Source organism: Leptonotus elevatus, chromosome 1 (assembly GCF_054856555.1).
Source record: "Leptonotus elevatus isolate MCC_2025b chromosome 1, RoL_Lele_1.0, whole genome shotgun sequence".
NCBI classification, from domain to species: domain Eukaryota; kingdom Metazoa; phylum Chordata; class Actinopteri; order Syngnathiformes; family Syngnathidae; genus Leptonotus; species Leptonotus elevatus.
The window spans coordinates 14,271,879-14,289,196 of record NC_141239.1 but is presented as its reverse complement, the minus strand read 5'-3'; the positions used below and the strand labels follow the sequence as shown (position 1 = coordinate 14,289,196).

At 42.0% G+C, this 17,318-nt stretch overlaps 1 protein-coding gene across 2 annotated transcripts in view; it reads right to left on the bottom strand.

The window, feature by feature from the left end:
- LOC147180974 (ephrin type-A receptor 4-A-like) overlaps nucleotides 1-17,318 on the bottom strand; it is a 55,742-nt gene that overhangs the window by 14,343 nt on the left and 24,081 nt on the right. For both annotated transcript variants that reach the window (XM_086075800.1, XM_086075792.1), the window contains 3 exons: nucleotides 5,889-6,044; nucleotides 4,863-5,357; nucleotides 76-200 (listed from right to left, as the gene is read on the bottom strand). In XM_086075800.1, coding sequence (XP_085931926.1) covers nucleotides 76-200; nucleotides 4,863-5,357; nucleotides 5,889-6,044 — 776 coding nt within the window. The remainder of the gene's footprint in view (nucleotides 1-75; nucleotides 201-4,862; nucleotides 5,358-5,888; nucleotides 6,045-17,318) is intronic.

The window sequence follows — 17,318 nt, the reverse complement described above, 5'->3', positions numbered from 1 at the left end:
GACAACAAACCCGTCTAACGGAATATTGGCATTCCAGACAAATGGCGGGGCTCCATTAACCTGCCGGACGCTCACCTTCTCATAGAACTTGACCTCATATTCCAGGATGACACCGTTGGGGTGATCGGGCTGTTGCCATGACAATGACAAAGTATGCCTGGTGACATCGGTGACTTGTATGGATGACACCGGAGAGGGAGCTGAAAGACAGAGGGAGATCTGTATCATAACACAAGCATTTTGTGAAATAACATACCGTAAAAAGGCTGTGAATAACATGCACCTGTGTATAACACGTTCCTCCCTTAATCGGCCTTGAAAAACTTTTTTTTTCTCTCTCTCTTCATAATACGGTCCCCTGATTTACTGGTATCCTTTATTGTTAGAATGATTAGCGTGAATGAATAAAGATTCAAAAACATATCAATAAAGTGTAAATACTTTTAAATCCAGATTTAAAACTTCCTATACCTAATTAAGGTCTAATTAAGTATTTTTAACCATGTTTTCGAAAATCTTGTTCTTGATGCTCTTTCTGTTATTTCAGCAATTTTTTTTCAATTTACTTTTAAAAATTGTACTTGCCAATTACAGTATGTGATGCATATTGAGTTAAGTTGTGTATGAAATGCGCAATAATTCCGTGATTTGTTTTAAAACCCTTCACTCTAAAAAGAGAATTGTTGAACAGATTTAACTCTTTGACCGCCATAAACGTTATAAGACGTTTAGCATAAACCTAGGGAAGGGCGCCGAGGACGTTAAAAGACGTCCACTATGTTTTTTTTGTTTTTTTTGGGAAACGGGTGTAGGAAAGCCTTGGGCAGCTGTGCTGAAAGTATCAGGCAGATCTGGTTAGGATAAGGACTAGTTTTGGCCCCTAGATGGCAGCGATGACTCTCTTTGCACAAGGTTGGATGGGCCGCCCACCGTGGGCGTCAGTAGAAGACGTGAGGCGGAGCTAGAGTGTTGAGGAGACATGGCTGAATAAGCCACAATGGCTGACCAAGCAACCGGTTGCAAGCAGCTCACGCTTGAGCATTTTTTTCAAGACGGAAAGCATCGATCAATACTAAAAAGCGCATTGATGTCGACCATGATGATGACTCCGAGCTTGACGCCAAAGTTGAAAGCCTTGACGCGACTGTTATGATCACGTAGTAAGCCTCACCGGCTAAGCGCAGCTAGCGCTGCTAAGGCCGGAAAACGCGCACAATAACCGACCGGGTACTTCTACACAATCGGACATTCGATCGGGCGATGGAGAGTTGGCATCGACCAATGCAGATTGATGATGATGATGATGGTGAATCCCGAGGTTGACGCCACAGTTGGAAGCCTTGACGCGACTGTTATGATCACGTAGTAAGCCTCACCGGCTAAGCGCGGCTAGCGCTGCTAAGGCCGGAAAACGCGCACAATAACCGACCGGGTACTTCTACACAATCGGACATTCGATCGGGCGATGGAGAGTTGGCATCGACCAATGCAGATTGATGATGATGATGATGATGGTGAATCCCGAGGTTGACGCCACAGTTGGACGCCACAGTTGGACGCGGCCTTTATTCTCACGTCATAAAGCATCACCGGCTAGCTCTGCTAACGCCGGAGCTCCACATGCGGACATTTTGTCGGACAATGAAGAGTACCCCGAGTCCAATGCATATTCATCGGAGGAGCGGGTACAGTCTGATCACGGAGAAGACACTGTTTCTGGACTACGATGCCACCATGAATGGAGTGGATAAAATGGATCAGAACACCTTTTACCACCCGGGGGAGAAAAAACAAAAGGAAAAACTGTCGTTGAAACATCCACATATTTGTAAATAGCACCACAGTTGCACACATTTGTAAATAGTTTGCCAAATTGTTGTCAAATTGTTACACTGTTGAATGTAAATAAACGTATTTTGCTATCAAAAAACACTTTTTCATTCTTGGTGGTAGTGTTTTATAGAAGTAAAGCACTATTTAGGTGTTTGTGGCATCATTCATGGACAAAAAGAAGTGTAAAATTCACTAGAATGCATGAAATAATATCGTTTCACTAAAAGCTTTATTTCTCCGAATTTGAGTCCAAAACAAGCGAAATCGGATGAAACTAACCATTTTCTATTGTTGATTACTAAAGAACGGAATAAGGTAGAAACAAACTTCTTTTTTTCTGATGAAAGATGAAAGTCCAGTCTTTCATTTGGTAGTACGTGTGTTTCCATAGTCCAAACAGAACATTTTCTGTGGACCTTGGAAGATCAGTCAAAATGCTTAAATCGGCTGGCACTGACGGCATCCCTTTTCTGAAAACGTCTGGCAGTCAAAGAGAATTGTTATAAACTGAGAATTGTTGACCAACTTAATAAAATTGCTTAAAGCGTAACACACGATTGAATTAAGTTAATCCAAAGTGAATATATTAAGTTGAATGAACTCATAATGAATTAAACTTAATATATTCACTTTTGATTAACTTAGTTCACTTAATATATCACTTTGTATTAACTTAATTCAATCGTGTGTGAAGCAATTTTACTAACTTGGTCAACGATTCTCTGTTAAATCTTAAATTGGTTCAACAATTCTCTTTTTAGAGTGTAGGTACTGCTAAACATCTAAACATTGTTAAAACTTTTCATTTTTTATTAACACCCCTCAATATGTATTATTCACAGGATTTTACATTACACATTATGCACCATGCATAGGTGTAAACTAGAGATGGGTGAGTTTTGATACCAGGTATCGGTATCAGCCTTATTTCAAGGTGATATTTTTGATTGAAATCAGAACAATGTAAAATTGCCATTCATTTATATATTGAGATATGTAGGTCTCTCTTTGAAATGATCTGTCTGGGGAAATGTTATGTATCAAAAGTATTAAAGGTATCGGCGCTTGGTATCGGTGACTACTCGAGAGTTAAAGGTTAAAGTACCACGGATTGTCATACCCATCTAAGTGGGCTGAAATTTGTTCTCCGCATTCGACCCATCTACTGAGGGAGCGGTAAGCAGCAGGGGCTTGCGCTCGGGGATTATTTGGTGATCTAAGAGAATTGATACTTTAACTGGTATCGGTCTGAAAAAAAGGTGGTATCAAACATCCCTATTTTAAAGCGTGCAATTATATTCAATTATAGAAGTAATGTATGGCGAACCTTTCTCCACAATCCCATTGACCCAGTGCTCAAGAGAACTAACCTAAATCTTATTCCGTCCTATTCCAGTGAGGCTAAACACCTTGCTCACTCTATAGCTCCCCATCGCTCCATTTTCCACGGCTCCCGGGTTTTGTGACGCGGAGCCATATGGTTGTGCAGGTTGAGCTTGACACATCCCAGGCATGTGCTCATGTTGTGCACTTCCAGCTAACTTTTATTTCCCCGGGGCACCTCAAACTTAGCAGGTGTGCCACTTTTCAAAATGCCAAAGCTAAGTCTGAAAACCAAGACAGTTAAGCCGAAAAATTAATGGAGGGCATGTGTGGGGAAACGCCACAGAGTCTCAGCCAACACCTTCACTATAACTAAAATGAAACACGCCATAAAAACTAAATGAGTCGTTTTTTTAAGTGGGTAACAAAGGACACAAAGAAGAAGTCTTTCGTCTATACAATTATAGCTTCCTGTAAGTATTTATTTAGCTCTGTGTGTTACGTTTTTCTGTGCACAGCGTTTACTATTTGCATTGAAGTCAGTGATGCGCTTCCCAGATGCTTTCTGACATCTGCTTGAGAAGACCCCTATAATTAATTCAGCCATTGTTTCGTGTAGGAGGACAGCGTAATAACTATGGCAACAATGAATGAGATTATGCTAAAGCAGTTTTGAGTGGAGAGAGCGCATTTGTGTTCACATTACAGACTTGTCGCTGTTAAGTCTTTAAAAAAAAATTATTAATTAAAAATGCTGAATGAATATTGTATTTCAGAAGCATGCGTAGCTTTTTTGAGAATGTTGCTTCATAAAATGTATAGCATGCATTAGCAGTTTGGCTAATCCACATTCATGTACAGTATAATTTAGAAAAATATATAAATAATACATACAAAAAATGTATATAAATGGAAACATATATAACCATAAATAAATAAATGTAAATATATATATAAATATTAATAAATATCAATCAATAAATAAAAATACTCTGTTCTCATATTTATTTATTTCATGCTGCAGATGCTCTGTCAGCACGAAATGTTATTCAAATGAGGGGGCGGTCCTAAACGTGCTTTGGGTTGGTTGCAAACTGCCTTTCAATGGTCGAGTGAGCTGTCACCACAACTTGCTTGAAGAATGGACAAGATAGTCGTCCATTGCTGGAGCTCTCCATGCAATCCGTTGAGACTTCCTTGTTCACCGGCTTGCTCTCTTGTCTAGGCAGTTTGCAACGGCGGAGACCAACCCAGGACATGCTTAGGACCGCCACCTCATTTGAATAATATTCAGCATGCAGCATGAAATAAATAAAAGTGAGAGCAGAGCGTTTTTATTTCTTGATTGGTATTGATTTATATTTATATATTTATTTTAGTATCTATTTCTACATTTATTTTTATATTAATTTTTTTAATCTCGTTCTTTATTTTAATTTTATTTATGGTATAGTATAGATATATTTAGTTGTTTTTATTTTCAATTATATTTATTTTTTGTATTTGTATTATATTTTTATACCAATTTTTATTTTCACTTTTTATTTATTTATTTATTAATTTTTTATGTTGGCAGTTTTGGTCCTCCATGGACTACTACCACCAATACATTCTCCTAGAGCAGACGGCCCTCCACTGGAACTCATTGTTTAATCTCATAACTCATTAAAAATCCCACACATCATTGGCAATCGAAGAGTTCTTACCAGCTTGATTGGTGGTAACGGAGACAGACACACTCTGGGCGGCCCCAGCAGCAGCACCCTGGGACACCCCGTTACGTGCCTGCACGATGAAAGTATAGTGAGTGTGGGCTCTGAGCTCGCTCACCACCACTCGGGTGCCCCTCAGCCCGGTCTGCTCCGGAGAAAAAAGCACATCTGAGCTGCAGGGTTGGCACAGCTGAGAGCCCGAGGCCACTCTGGCGGAATCTCTCTGATAGACGCCTCTTCCCATCTGGACATCAGGTCCCACAATCCCCTGGTCTGACTGCATTCCCTGGCCGGCGTGTTGAGCATCAGGTTGGGAAGTTGTATGATTCCTGGGAGTGGTTTTATCCAAGCCCCCGGTTTGACAAACGAGACACTCCAGGTTGTAGCTGATATCGCTTCGACCTCCCAGCCGGCGAGGAGGGCTCCACTCCAGAACCACTGAGGTCTCGTTCACCACTGAAATCAGCTGCTGTGGCGCTGATGGAGGCTCTGAGGAAGATGGGAAAAGATGAATAAAGGTTCACATTAAAGTTAAATGATCCTGAGGTCAAAGTCTAGAATTGTGGCAAAACGCTAAAGGTAATACTGTTGGGATGTTTTTTTTTTTGGATGGGCTTACATTCTTTTTTTTATTGTGTGTGAACAAGTTAGTTGTCATTTTTTTCCCAAGCCAAGAAGACCACATGCTCCATACAGGCATAATTAAGTTTTACGACAGAGCTCTCTAACTTCACTGAGAGGCTTAGATAAGCAGACAAGGAGAAAGAGAACATTTATTCACGGCAGAGTCCGAACTGCCTAACAGGATGTGGATGGTGGTTTAGTCATAAGTAATAGGATCACGTAACAAGACTGCCATTTAGACAAGTGCGTGTCTGCCTCTGTTTGGTTTGAATGTGGAGGAGGGGATGCGTTGAGTTGAGTTGAGTTTGCAACGTGTTGTCTGTTTTGAGTAAAAGTCATTGTCACGGCATGTCTTTATGTCATTATTGCAATAAGTAGACCAATGTGTTTTCTTACGGGAACAAGCCATGGAGGGAGGGTCGCTGTCAGCTCGAAAGTATCCGGAGTGGCAGTCACAAACCGTCGCCCCTTCTCGAAGGGAGTAGCTGTGTGGAGGGCACTTGGAGCATCCCACGTCAGATGACCTGGACTTGTAGAAACCAGCGGAACACGCTGCAGAAAGATACAAACACCAGCCACGTCATAATCTAATACCGATTTGTTCGGGCGTCATACCAAAGTTTAAATCCGTTCACACATTTTTGACTTGTGTGTCTTCTAAAATGGACACACCACAGAGAAGAGTGTTGTTAACAACACTGTCAAATTGGAAAGTGTATAAAAAGAGGCTTCAAAATGATGAAAAATCAAAAATCTCTGCTACGACCTGGAAGGCCTCGGGTGCCTAAATATACTTTATCAGGGGCTTTTCCATGCTACAACTAGGCACTCTAAGTCAGACAATTCTTGCGCCTTCTCCCTTTGACATGCACACACTCATGGGTGACAATGAGGCACTCTAAAGCAGCCACAACGTCAGCGGGCTATCTGTTGGAAAGACGCATTTTCGGCTGTAGGCACCGCTAGCTAGCTAACTGCACGTCACACCTGTGCCGGATAACGAATGAGCAGATTAACAAAGGTGCTTAAATTCTTATATAGTATGGGAGGGGCGAGCCAGGTCAGAATCCAAAGTGTGTCACGTGGCGCCTTTGTAGCCACGTCCCCCCAAAAAGTTAGGTGGTGAAAAACAGTTTGTATTGATATAGCTGCACATTACAGCAATTATCTGCAAACATGTCTCACTCTGAATTCACTTTGCAGGGTCTTTACGTCTCTGTTACAGATATAATCCAGATAATTACCAAACGTTAATGAGCAAATTAGACATGCAGGTAAAAATGTAGCCTCCCCCCTACTGCATTTTGTACTGTGAAGGCTTTGGCCACCAGTGTAGCATTTTGCCTGCATCCCAACCTGAAGCAGCACTGATGTGCCAGCAGTTTCCTGCAGTTAATCATCACTGATCATCAGTGAAGCTGTTAATACATGAGGAATGAGCAATGTGCCAGCTAGATCAAGCGGAGACAGAAGACCGCTCACTCTGCAAGCCTGAAAACACGTAATAGGGGAGGGGAGGGGGGCTACTGAGCAAATGTTTTTTGGGGGTTGGGGGCAACACTAAACAGAAATATAAGTGTTCATTGATTTGGATAGGTACTTACTGCCTTCTGTACCTTTTGAAACTTCAACTTGGTAACACCCGTGCAGTACATTTTTGTGTCTTGGAAATGAGACAGTGATCCTGGAGTCCAATTATAGCACTATGGGCCGGGTACATTTGTGTAGCCTTTCATACAAAGTAGAATTATGCATAGTAATTTGTTTTGTTAATTGTCATGCAGGCACAGTATTTCTTGCACTCATAAATGTTAGTTGGAATAAATCCCTGTCTTGCGTTATTTATTAATAACAAACCAAGTAAGGCTGGGCAATTAATTGAACTTTTGATTTTGGCTTCTCACGATCACAAAAATATTAAAATTCAAAGAAAACCAATTAATGTGCCGAATAGTGTGGTGTATTTGCGAGTTGCCGAGGTTTTGAAAGCACCCTGAATGTAACGTCTTGCTTGTACAGCAAGAGTGTGATGTGGACGTCATTTATTTGTCATTTAACGCGCTTGCAAGGAACGGGCAGTACACTACACACGCCGCTGGGCACTGCCTCGGTTCGAGGTCGTTGTTACAGCAACCTGTCAGATGGGTCAATAATGTGGCTCAGTCTGAACGGGACATTCTGGACAGTCAACCCTAAAAATTGGGTTTGAGGAAGAATCCGATTGGAGTCTAAATGCAGTCTAATGCCCATTTCACACTGACTGTGGAACAGACGCGGTGCGTTTTCCGTACAGGAAGTCGAAAAGTCGGCATCAAGGTTGTTCCGGTATATTTGAAAATAAAACCGTTTGCAAACTCATTTTTGGGGGGAGGGAACCTAGCTAACTACATAGTATGACATGAGTCAAGATCAGATTAAATTAAACATTACAATATACCACTATTTAAACAGAAAACTTATTTACCTATGGTAGAAGAGCCCTGGTAGAAGTCACAGAAATAATATATAGAGTGTGGTTAATGTATACAAATAGGACTCTATATACACGGTTGTTATCGCGGGAACTCAACTCTCCAGCGTGAACCCCCGTGATCTTGTGGTCTGGCGGGTGCAGATTTCCGGACACGGACAGCTCACACACCGTGAATTGCAGTCAGTGCGGCGGCCGTACAGAAAACGCACCTTGGCCGTTCCGCAGTCAGTGTGAATTGGGCGTAAGAGGACAACACACAGCAGTAACAAATTAATTTTATTTATTTATTGTTTTTTATTGCTACTATTTCAGTATATTCTTACATTACTTTGTTACTTATTTATTTTCTGGTTGTTCTTTCAAGTTATATTTAAAGTTGAGTTTTCAAGGAATTTTCATTGCCATTCAGTGCCAATGGACATTTTCACATGAAATGGCACAAAATGATACCTAAGGTCCCTGGTTAGGCCAATAAGTCCCATTACTTGTGGAAATAAATATAAAACAACAAAATGAGAAAAAATAAATATGATAAAGTGATACGGGAAATCCTTTTTTATCATTTCAATGTGTGTAAATACACAATACAGCATAATGAATTTCCTGGCCTGAATTTCACAAATTTACAATGTAACTTTGTATTTGACAAAAACAATAGAATGTTTAAGTATAAAGTGCAACTGTAAAGATGACTAGGCTTGAGGTTATGACAGTATTAAATATTTGACTAAATACTACATTTTGATATCAATGAATAATCGTTTTTATTAATCATGATTTCAATATCAATCAAAACAATTGTGATTTTTTTTTGGTATACAAGGTGGTATGCAATGGTGTATTTATGGATGTTTGGGTTCATGGTGTGGAACCATTATTTGTTTGCATCTTGTTTTGCTCAGTGATGCACACAAAATGTAATTAGAAATACAGTGGGTGTATTTTGTCCCTCAACATTTTAAACTCAAGAAGTACAAGAGGCAAATCAGATAGCATTTAAAAGCAAAAGCTTTTTGTTCCATTCAATAATAAATGTCTTTAAGAAAACGGTGGACGTGAATAAAATGCTCTTCTCACTCAATTTTGTTGGCTATAATGTATTACATTTCTCAGTGATGTGTGAAAGAAGTGCAGAAATTGACTTCTCCCTTTCATGCCAGAGAAAATGCTGAATTTTACAGTATGCAAGAAAAACATTCGCTCTACAAAGGCGGGCGTGAGATAACGCAACAGTCGGCCTTTTTTGATGCTCGTTTTTGCCCTTGAGGGGACAACTCCACAAGACACCTGTAATATATTGTGCATTTGTCTTCTAAGCCTTGTGGCGAAATGACAGCCCACCCTGCAAGCAATATAATCACAAGCGACTCAGGCCAAGTGACCCTTGACCCATCATACAATTCTCTTTGTCTTCCATATTGACCAGTCAAAGGTCAGACAATAAGGTAATTGACGCACTTTGCGCTGCTGACTCTTCAAGACAACCTCAAAAGAGTTTCCTAAAGGTAACAAAGAGAGACATTTTGACTTTCCCTGAACACTCCAATGAAATGCATTCAACCTCAAATGCAGTAGTGACAGCCCGCACAAACGTAAGTGACATTTACAGAAGCGAAGAGACGCATACAGAGAGGAGGGTCTCTCCCTGCTGTGTACTGAGGGATTTGTGCATTGACAGGGCAACAAAGCAGTAAATGAGAACATAATTATCCATCTTGACATTCACTGGTGGAGCCAACGAGATTGGAGAGCAAAGGGTGAATTTTCCCCTTTGGAATTCCTGAGGGAAAATCCTCAATTTGCTTCCATTGCAATCATTCACCTTTTTCATCATCACACCACATTCATCTTTGCTGGTGCTCAACCCTCTCACAATTCCAAAGAGATGGAAACATTCAGGAAGAATGTGTGTGTGTGTGTGTGTGGTTCGAGTGTGCTTTATGATGAGTGGATGAGAGGGAGGAAGTCTTGACTCACACGGACCATCCTGTCCCATCTGTGCGAGCCTCCATAGATTTACCCTTTCACACACTCGCTTGCCCTCCCTTTCAGACTTTTCGCAACCTCCTTACTCGCTTCCTGCACATTTGCTCCACAACCTCCATTTTTCATGCCTTGAATCCCTGATAACTCCAAAGTGGATATGAACGTTTCCCTGCCCTGTCCATGTGCCAAACAATGAGGAAGGCAGCCTTTATAGCTTATTGATGCCAATTTAAACGAGCCCGCACAGAAAGCTGTACTGTAAATTTATTAACATAAATCCAATGAAACAATAAAGATAAAATACAGCTCGGGCAAGTAAACAGCGCAATGAGGAAAAGAGAGGAGTAACCAGACAAGAGAAAAGATTCCGAGCTGCCGAGGATTTGGGGCTTGATTGCAGGGCTCTGAAAGGCTCTGCCGGGGGGGTTGGCACGACGTTTTTGTCTACATCCAACCCAATCACATAACCCTTTCACTAGCACTGAGGTCAGAATAAGGGAGGATGAGAAAGAATGGAAAGCATCTAAAGCTGTAAACTTCCTTCAGCGTCCTCTCATGTCTGCCATTCTCTCTTTTTTTTGTGGCTTTTGCGGCAGTTTCAAAGTGTTAAGAGGGTGGGGCGTGACCTGGAATAAGAACTCATGTGGACATCATTAACCCGGTGTGAACTCTCATGCTACTAAGAGCTGTGTACAACCTGCATGCTAAACTGATGGATTGTCAACACAAAGTGCATCATTGTTCCATTAGGCACATAAGGACTTATCATTGAGATCTGCTTGAGTGCTCTTAACATTTGGGAACATAAAGAAATAGATTCGAGACAATCCTGGTATAAAGAAACTACCCAAACAGAGGGTTGATATCAGGCTTAAAAACAGAAGAAGACGTGGAGCTTGCTACTCCCACACTTCTGGGAAGACTTGGGAATGCATCTATGGGATTTTCTGTCCATTTATCCAGAAGAACATTTGTTACAGGAAAAGAATCAGGGGTCATCTAAGTGGTCCAGCCCAACCTCTGACTGATTGATTATAACTCATGATGTTTGTCCGTGTACCAGGAAAATGTACACATGATCTTTAAATCCAATAAAAGTATTGCCCGTGGTGATATATGTTTGTCTTTGAGATTCCGACATTGCCACAAATGGTACCTCTTTCTTCTTATTTGATTAAGTTCTGGCACTTTTTCACATCATTGACTCGTGGTCATTCGGAAGATTCAGCTGATATTTTTGGAGTCTGATTGTTTTGTTGATGGTATAGGTAGGCTACAACGTTTGATGTACATGTATCCTTTATTCTAGAACATACTGTACGTATCTGGAATAGTTCATATGAATTAATCTTCACACGTCAGGGAACAAAAATGTCTACAGACTGAGGAACCTTGCTCTGAGAAAATGAAGCAAAGATTTCCGAGATTAAAAAAAAAGGTGAGGGGAATTACAGAAATGGGGGAGGGACGAAGGGATGAAGAGATGCAGGAGAAGGTGCCCTTTGATTACTATCAGCATTGTCGACGTTTGCATATGCATTCTTCTTCCTTCTAAAATGCAAATGTGGCTCGTTGCAAATCCGACTAAGAGCCTTGTCGGCACTGTATGCATGAATGCATGTGTGCGTGTGTTCCTCTTGAACCCATATCATCTGTCAACAAACCCTTGTTTCCACCCAACGGCCGGTTTAGGCGCAGGAAGTACCCCACGCTGTTGAGTGTCTGACACCTGTCTGTGTGATGGATGGATGGAGGGAGGGAAGGTCGGATTGATGGATGGATGGGCAGACTGATAGACCCTCACTCGAGAAGGAGGCACACTGTTAATCACAGGGGTCATGCCTTGTTAATTGCAACCTACAGAATGCAGGAGGAAGGGTGTGATTCTTATCTTTCCTCTGCTGTGTGCCTTCATTTAAGTAATAGCCGGAAAGTGTGACCCTCTACAAAGGTTGACGATCAATCCAAATGTACATGAATTTACGGAATGTCTTCAGTCCATGCCACAGTGTGTTGGCCAAATTTGAGAACTGATACTTTCCAACAGTTCCGACATTAGCATGTGAAAGGGGGGCTCTACAACAATGACCCCCACAAACCCCAGCCTCCCTTCTCTCTGCCACACAAGGATCAACCCTCCAGTAGAACCCGTCACCCCCCATGAACGTGGATCACGGAGTTGGGAAAGAGAAAGAAGGGATAATGAGAGTGCGATGCCAGAGAGCTACAGAAGGACTGACTAGTGGGTCTGATACAGATCCTCTACGTTAACCTGACATGAGAACTCACACATTTGATTGTGATGGTGGAATGCAAACTCTTATCCCAACAGCTTAACAATCACTTGTGCCACTCCGGTCTCTTTCCCAACTTTGGCACCTACCATACACTAAGCCCACACATAAACAACAACAATGTGCACTCTTTTCCTCCTACACACACTTCTGTAGACATCGCTGGGCAGTGCTCCAGAGTGTGTGTGTTCACAGACACCAAATCAGCAATCCAAAACCATTTTGTGGCCAAAATGCAATGCAAAAATAAAGGGGAACGTTCAGAACAGCATTTTTTTCTCCGATCACTCGAGCAAGTTTTACACATCCTCTTTCAGAGTTCTCGTGTTGTAAAGACCAAAACATTGGTTTAGAGACTTAACTCTTTGACTGCCAAGCATTTTCAGAAAAGAGGATATGTGGGTGCTAGCTGATTTAAGCATTTTGACTGATCTTTCAAGGTCCACAGAAAATTTTGTGTTTGGACTATGGACAGATACTACCAAATGAAAGATTGAACTCTCATCTTTCATCAGAAAAAAAAGTTTGTTTCTACCTTATTCCGTTTTTCAGTAATCAACAATAGAAAATAGGTTAGTTTCACCCAAATACTCTGTTTTGGACCAAAATACGGAGAAATCAAGCTTTTTGTGAAACGATATTATTTCATGCACTCTAGTGAATTTGACAGCTTTTTTTTTCCATGAATGATGCCACAAACACCTAAACAGTGCTTTAAATTATATTGTGTAAAACTCCCCAGCGTGCAAGGGGACGCAGCAGGATTTGCACCACAGATTAGTTTCACTGCGATTGCCCCTTCGCGTGCACTTTCTTGCCGGCCTTTTTTTCCGGGGAGTAGCAGGTATATACTGCAGTGTGTGTTTGGCCAAGTTGTCATCAAGTCTACTCTCAGGATCATGATACGGTGATCTGGTGTTACGTCTGGCTTCCTCGTGTCCGTCAGTTCCTATACCGGGTAGTAAGAGATGTTTTGATCCATCTTATCCACTCCATTCATGGTGGCACCGTAGTCCAGAACCAGTGTCTTCTCCGTGATCAGACTGTACCCACTCCTCCGATGAATATGCATAAGACTCGGGGTACTCTTCATCGTCCGATTGAACGTCCGCCGGTACAGAAGTGCTCGGTTGTGCACCACGTTTTCCGCCGTTAGCATCGCTAGCCGGTGAGGCTTTACGACGTGATCGAAGCCGCCGCGCCAACGCTTCCAACTTCGGCGTCAACGCTTCCAACTTCGGCGTCAACCTCGGAGTCACCATCATCATCATCAATGTGCTCTTTAGCATTGGTCGATGCTTTTCGTCTTTGAAAAAAATGCTCAAGCGTGAGCTGCTTGCAACCGGTCGCCATTTTCGCTTCCTCAGCCATTCTCCCCTCAACACTCTAGCTCCGCCTCACGTCTTCTACTGACTCCTACCCGATCTTGTCCAAAGAGAGTCATCGCTGCCATCTAGTGCCCAAAAATAGTCATTATACTAACCCGATCTGCTTGATACTTTCAGCACAGCTTGCCAAGGCTTTCCTCCACCCGTTTCCCAAAAAAACATAGCGAACGTCTTTTAACGTCTTTGGCGGCACTCATTTGGATTTTACTAAACGTTATTAAACGTTTTTGGCGGTCAAAGAGTTAAGAGTATAGACACTGAGACTTTTGGAGGTCGAGACCAAGACAAGACCAAGACTACATGCATTACATTTGCAGCTAAAACAAATTCTGCTATGTTGTTTGTGAAATAGTGCAATGTAACAAATCTCAAATCCAAGCAAATTTGTTGCTTCACTTCTGATCACAATATTACTGGCCTGGTCTTGATCAAATATTCCAAGTCTGCCCTGTCCAAAACCGACAGAAGACCAATTAAAAATTCCTCCCATTTTAAGATGAGACCCTTAAAAAGTGGTCTCGAGACCAAGATCAATCTTGAGAACTACGACACTACATAGCATCAGAGCCAAGCAGAGGTAGCAAATCCAAAACCAGAAAGAAAAAAACCTGCTAGAGTTTGGCTTTAGCCCCAGGTGATAGCTAGCTAGGTCCCATGGTGCTTGTTTACATGCTAGGGAGCTAGCTAGCTAGCTAGCATCAGGATCTAAAAAAGCCTAACTGTGGCAAGGTTTTTACTTCCAGGTGCTAGCTAGCTAGCTCCCATGGTGCTTGTTTGCCTGCTAAGGAGCTAGCTTGCTAGCTAACATCAGGGACTAAACGGTGGCAGGGCTTTTACTTTGTGGACCTGATTTGCCACCTCTGGAGCCAAGGGAATACCAGTATGCTGGGATAGGGGGGGTGAAATTTTGCACTAAAAACCACCTGATTGTGTTAAAAGCAATATCGCTCTCTGAAGTGTTGACGCTCTCAAACATCTAATCCTAGCTTAATTTTTGGAATGCTGTGTCACTGTGTGAAAGCGAACTGGCACTGAGTTCTGTATAAAAAGCCAAACGTGGTTTATAGTCTCTTCTGTCATGGCATAGTGATGCGGCTATTTCGCTCGAAGCTTTTTCACACAGCCTCTTTTTTTGGGTCTGTCTATCTGTCGTCTCACTCCATTTTCTCTCTGCTGCCGATGAGACACTGCAGGTGCGCTGGAAAGAAGCACAAGCATGAAATCTGTCTCGATGGTGGGGATTGGGAATGCAGAGACTGTACACAAAGAGGCATTCCAAGCCTCCCAGGCAGTGAGCGGCCCCGGGCAGCATCAGAAAGCCAAAAGCAAGGAGGAGGAGGAGGGGAGGTAAGAGTGAGACAAAAAGCAGGAGGTTCCGCTTCCATTCTTCAGCCATCCCCATTTCAAATTCTCTCTGTTGTTTCTCCTGCGCTCGCCTCGCGTCTCTCCGCCCTCGTTTCCGATCTTTCCAGACGGATCGCAGCTGTCAAACTTTTGACGACTTCATCTCGCTCGGTCGTGACCCTGCACTTTGCCTGTATGGGAGTGTGTGCGCGGCTGTCAGTCAAGAGTGTTTGACGTCTTCATCGGGCCCAGTCATGACCTCAGTCTTAACCGGGGGTGTAAAAAAGAGGGGGAGTTCCTGCACTCTTGTGTTTTTCTACTCGTCCCCTTTGCACCCTATGATGACCCCCCACTGACGGGGGAGGGGCAGCTCTGCCTTCTGCTGTCACTGGCCCTTATTCAATATCCCTATCTCACCATTCAACATTTAATCCCTTCTTCCCTTCCACAGCTCCAGCTATTATCCACGTCACTCCGTATCAACAGTGAAAACAAGCATTTAGCATTTCACCAAGATGGCTGAGTCTCCTCTTGTTTCAAGAATCAGAACTAGTCTGGGAATAGAAGGTTTGGAATTGCTGGTTGAATTAGCATACACATAGAAGCTAGAAGGAACAAGAGTATACCTTCCATCAAGTATCCAACACTTGTCATTACACCAGGGCTCTTTGTTTTCTTTTGTTCTCAGTAGAGAACGTTGGCTTCAAATTCTCTCAAACTGATGCGAAAATTATTTATATAAAAATAATTACACAAAAGAAATTCGCTCCATAAAATTTTTCCCCAAACATTTCGAGGCTTGTATCTACAGTACACCGTTTGTCATATTCTGACCCAGATTTCATATTTGTATCTTATAGTGTAGCATCTGTTCAAGTATTCTGTATGCACTCTGTATGTTGTTTTAGCGTTAATATATGTATTCTTCACCCCCCCCCCCACACCCATTTTTCTGTCATAAGCGTCTGTTGTTTTCCTTGATCCGCATATTCGACATCTGTTACTTAGTACACCAGTGGTTTCTTTTTTCTTCGGGGCATGACTAATCCAAATGATTGTATTGGCAATGGCTGTAATAGCTTGGATTGATTTTCTATCTTATCTCAACTTCACAATCGCTTGTTGGTTGCATCTCTAACTAGGAAAAACCAGAATCTTAAATTGAGCGTAGATATTCAGCGCTATATATTATTGGAATCATTCAAGTAATTGAGGACATTAAGGACATTCAAGGGCAACAAATCTGTCAGTCACAAGATCCATACTTCTGCCTAAATGAAGCATAGGTGAAATTAAATCAGATATAAATCTTAATTTCTTGTTGCAGAGGCTGCGTTCAGAATGCAGGCATATCTGATTCCAATCAGATTCTTTCTCAAATCCGAATTGTAGGACTGACTGTCCAGACTGTTTTTAGCAAGTGTTTAAATCCAATCTGGTTCCTGTTCAATGTGTAGCAATGACGTCGAACGGAGGCGGTGCCCAGGGTGTGTAGTTTGACGTCATTGTGACGCTGATTACTGCTCCGTACTTCCTGTTCCTTCCCGTTCCTTGCAAGCGCGGTACGCGGTTTTTCTTTCTTTCTTTCTTTCTTTGTTTCTTTTGTTTGTTTCTTTCTACGACCATATGTCTATGGCTACGGCCAGGCACTAATTAGCTATTTCCGGTTGCGCATGTGAAGAACTGATGGGGCAGCGAGACCGGTTTCAGTGCAAGTAACGTAAACTGTCATTGTATTTCCGGGTGAGCATGAGAGTCGTCGTCGGGGCAGTGGAGCCATCAAGGCGTTTGACCGCCAGGCATGCGAGGAACCAGCCGGGCAGGGAACCGATTGGATATTGACAGCGCAGGCGCATTGGGGTTTTGCACGCGTGGAGTGACATCAGGACAGTCAAATCTGTTCTAAGTTGGAAAACAACTTTTAACCTTAAAATATTATATTTAGTCATGAAATTGTTATTCTTACGTTACTGGAGTTGCTCTGACAAGGAATGAGCAATTATTCGCAAAAAAGGAGGTGTGAAACAAATAAATTGGCAGCAGCAGAAAACTGAGCATGTCTTGATCGACAATGGATTGGTTTTAGAGTGGTTCATAAATTATGTGAAGAATAACAAAGAGGTTTGTGTTTCTTTCTGTATATGGACCTCGGTGGATTTAAAAAAACTAACGTGTCATTTGCTCCACTTTAAGTACCTTTTGCATTTTCAAAACAAAATTGAAGTGTCAACAAAATGTTGGAAAAACTGTTTTTCCAAATTGATTTTCAGTTAAATAAACCCCAAATGCAATGAAGTTAAGACGTTGTGTAAAATGTTAATGAAAACAGAATACAATGATT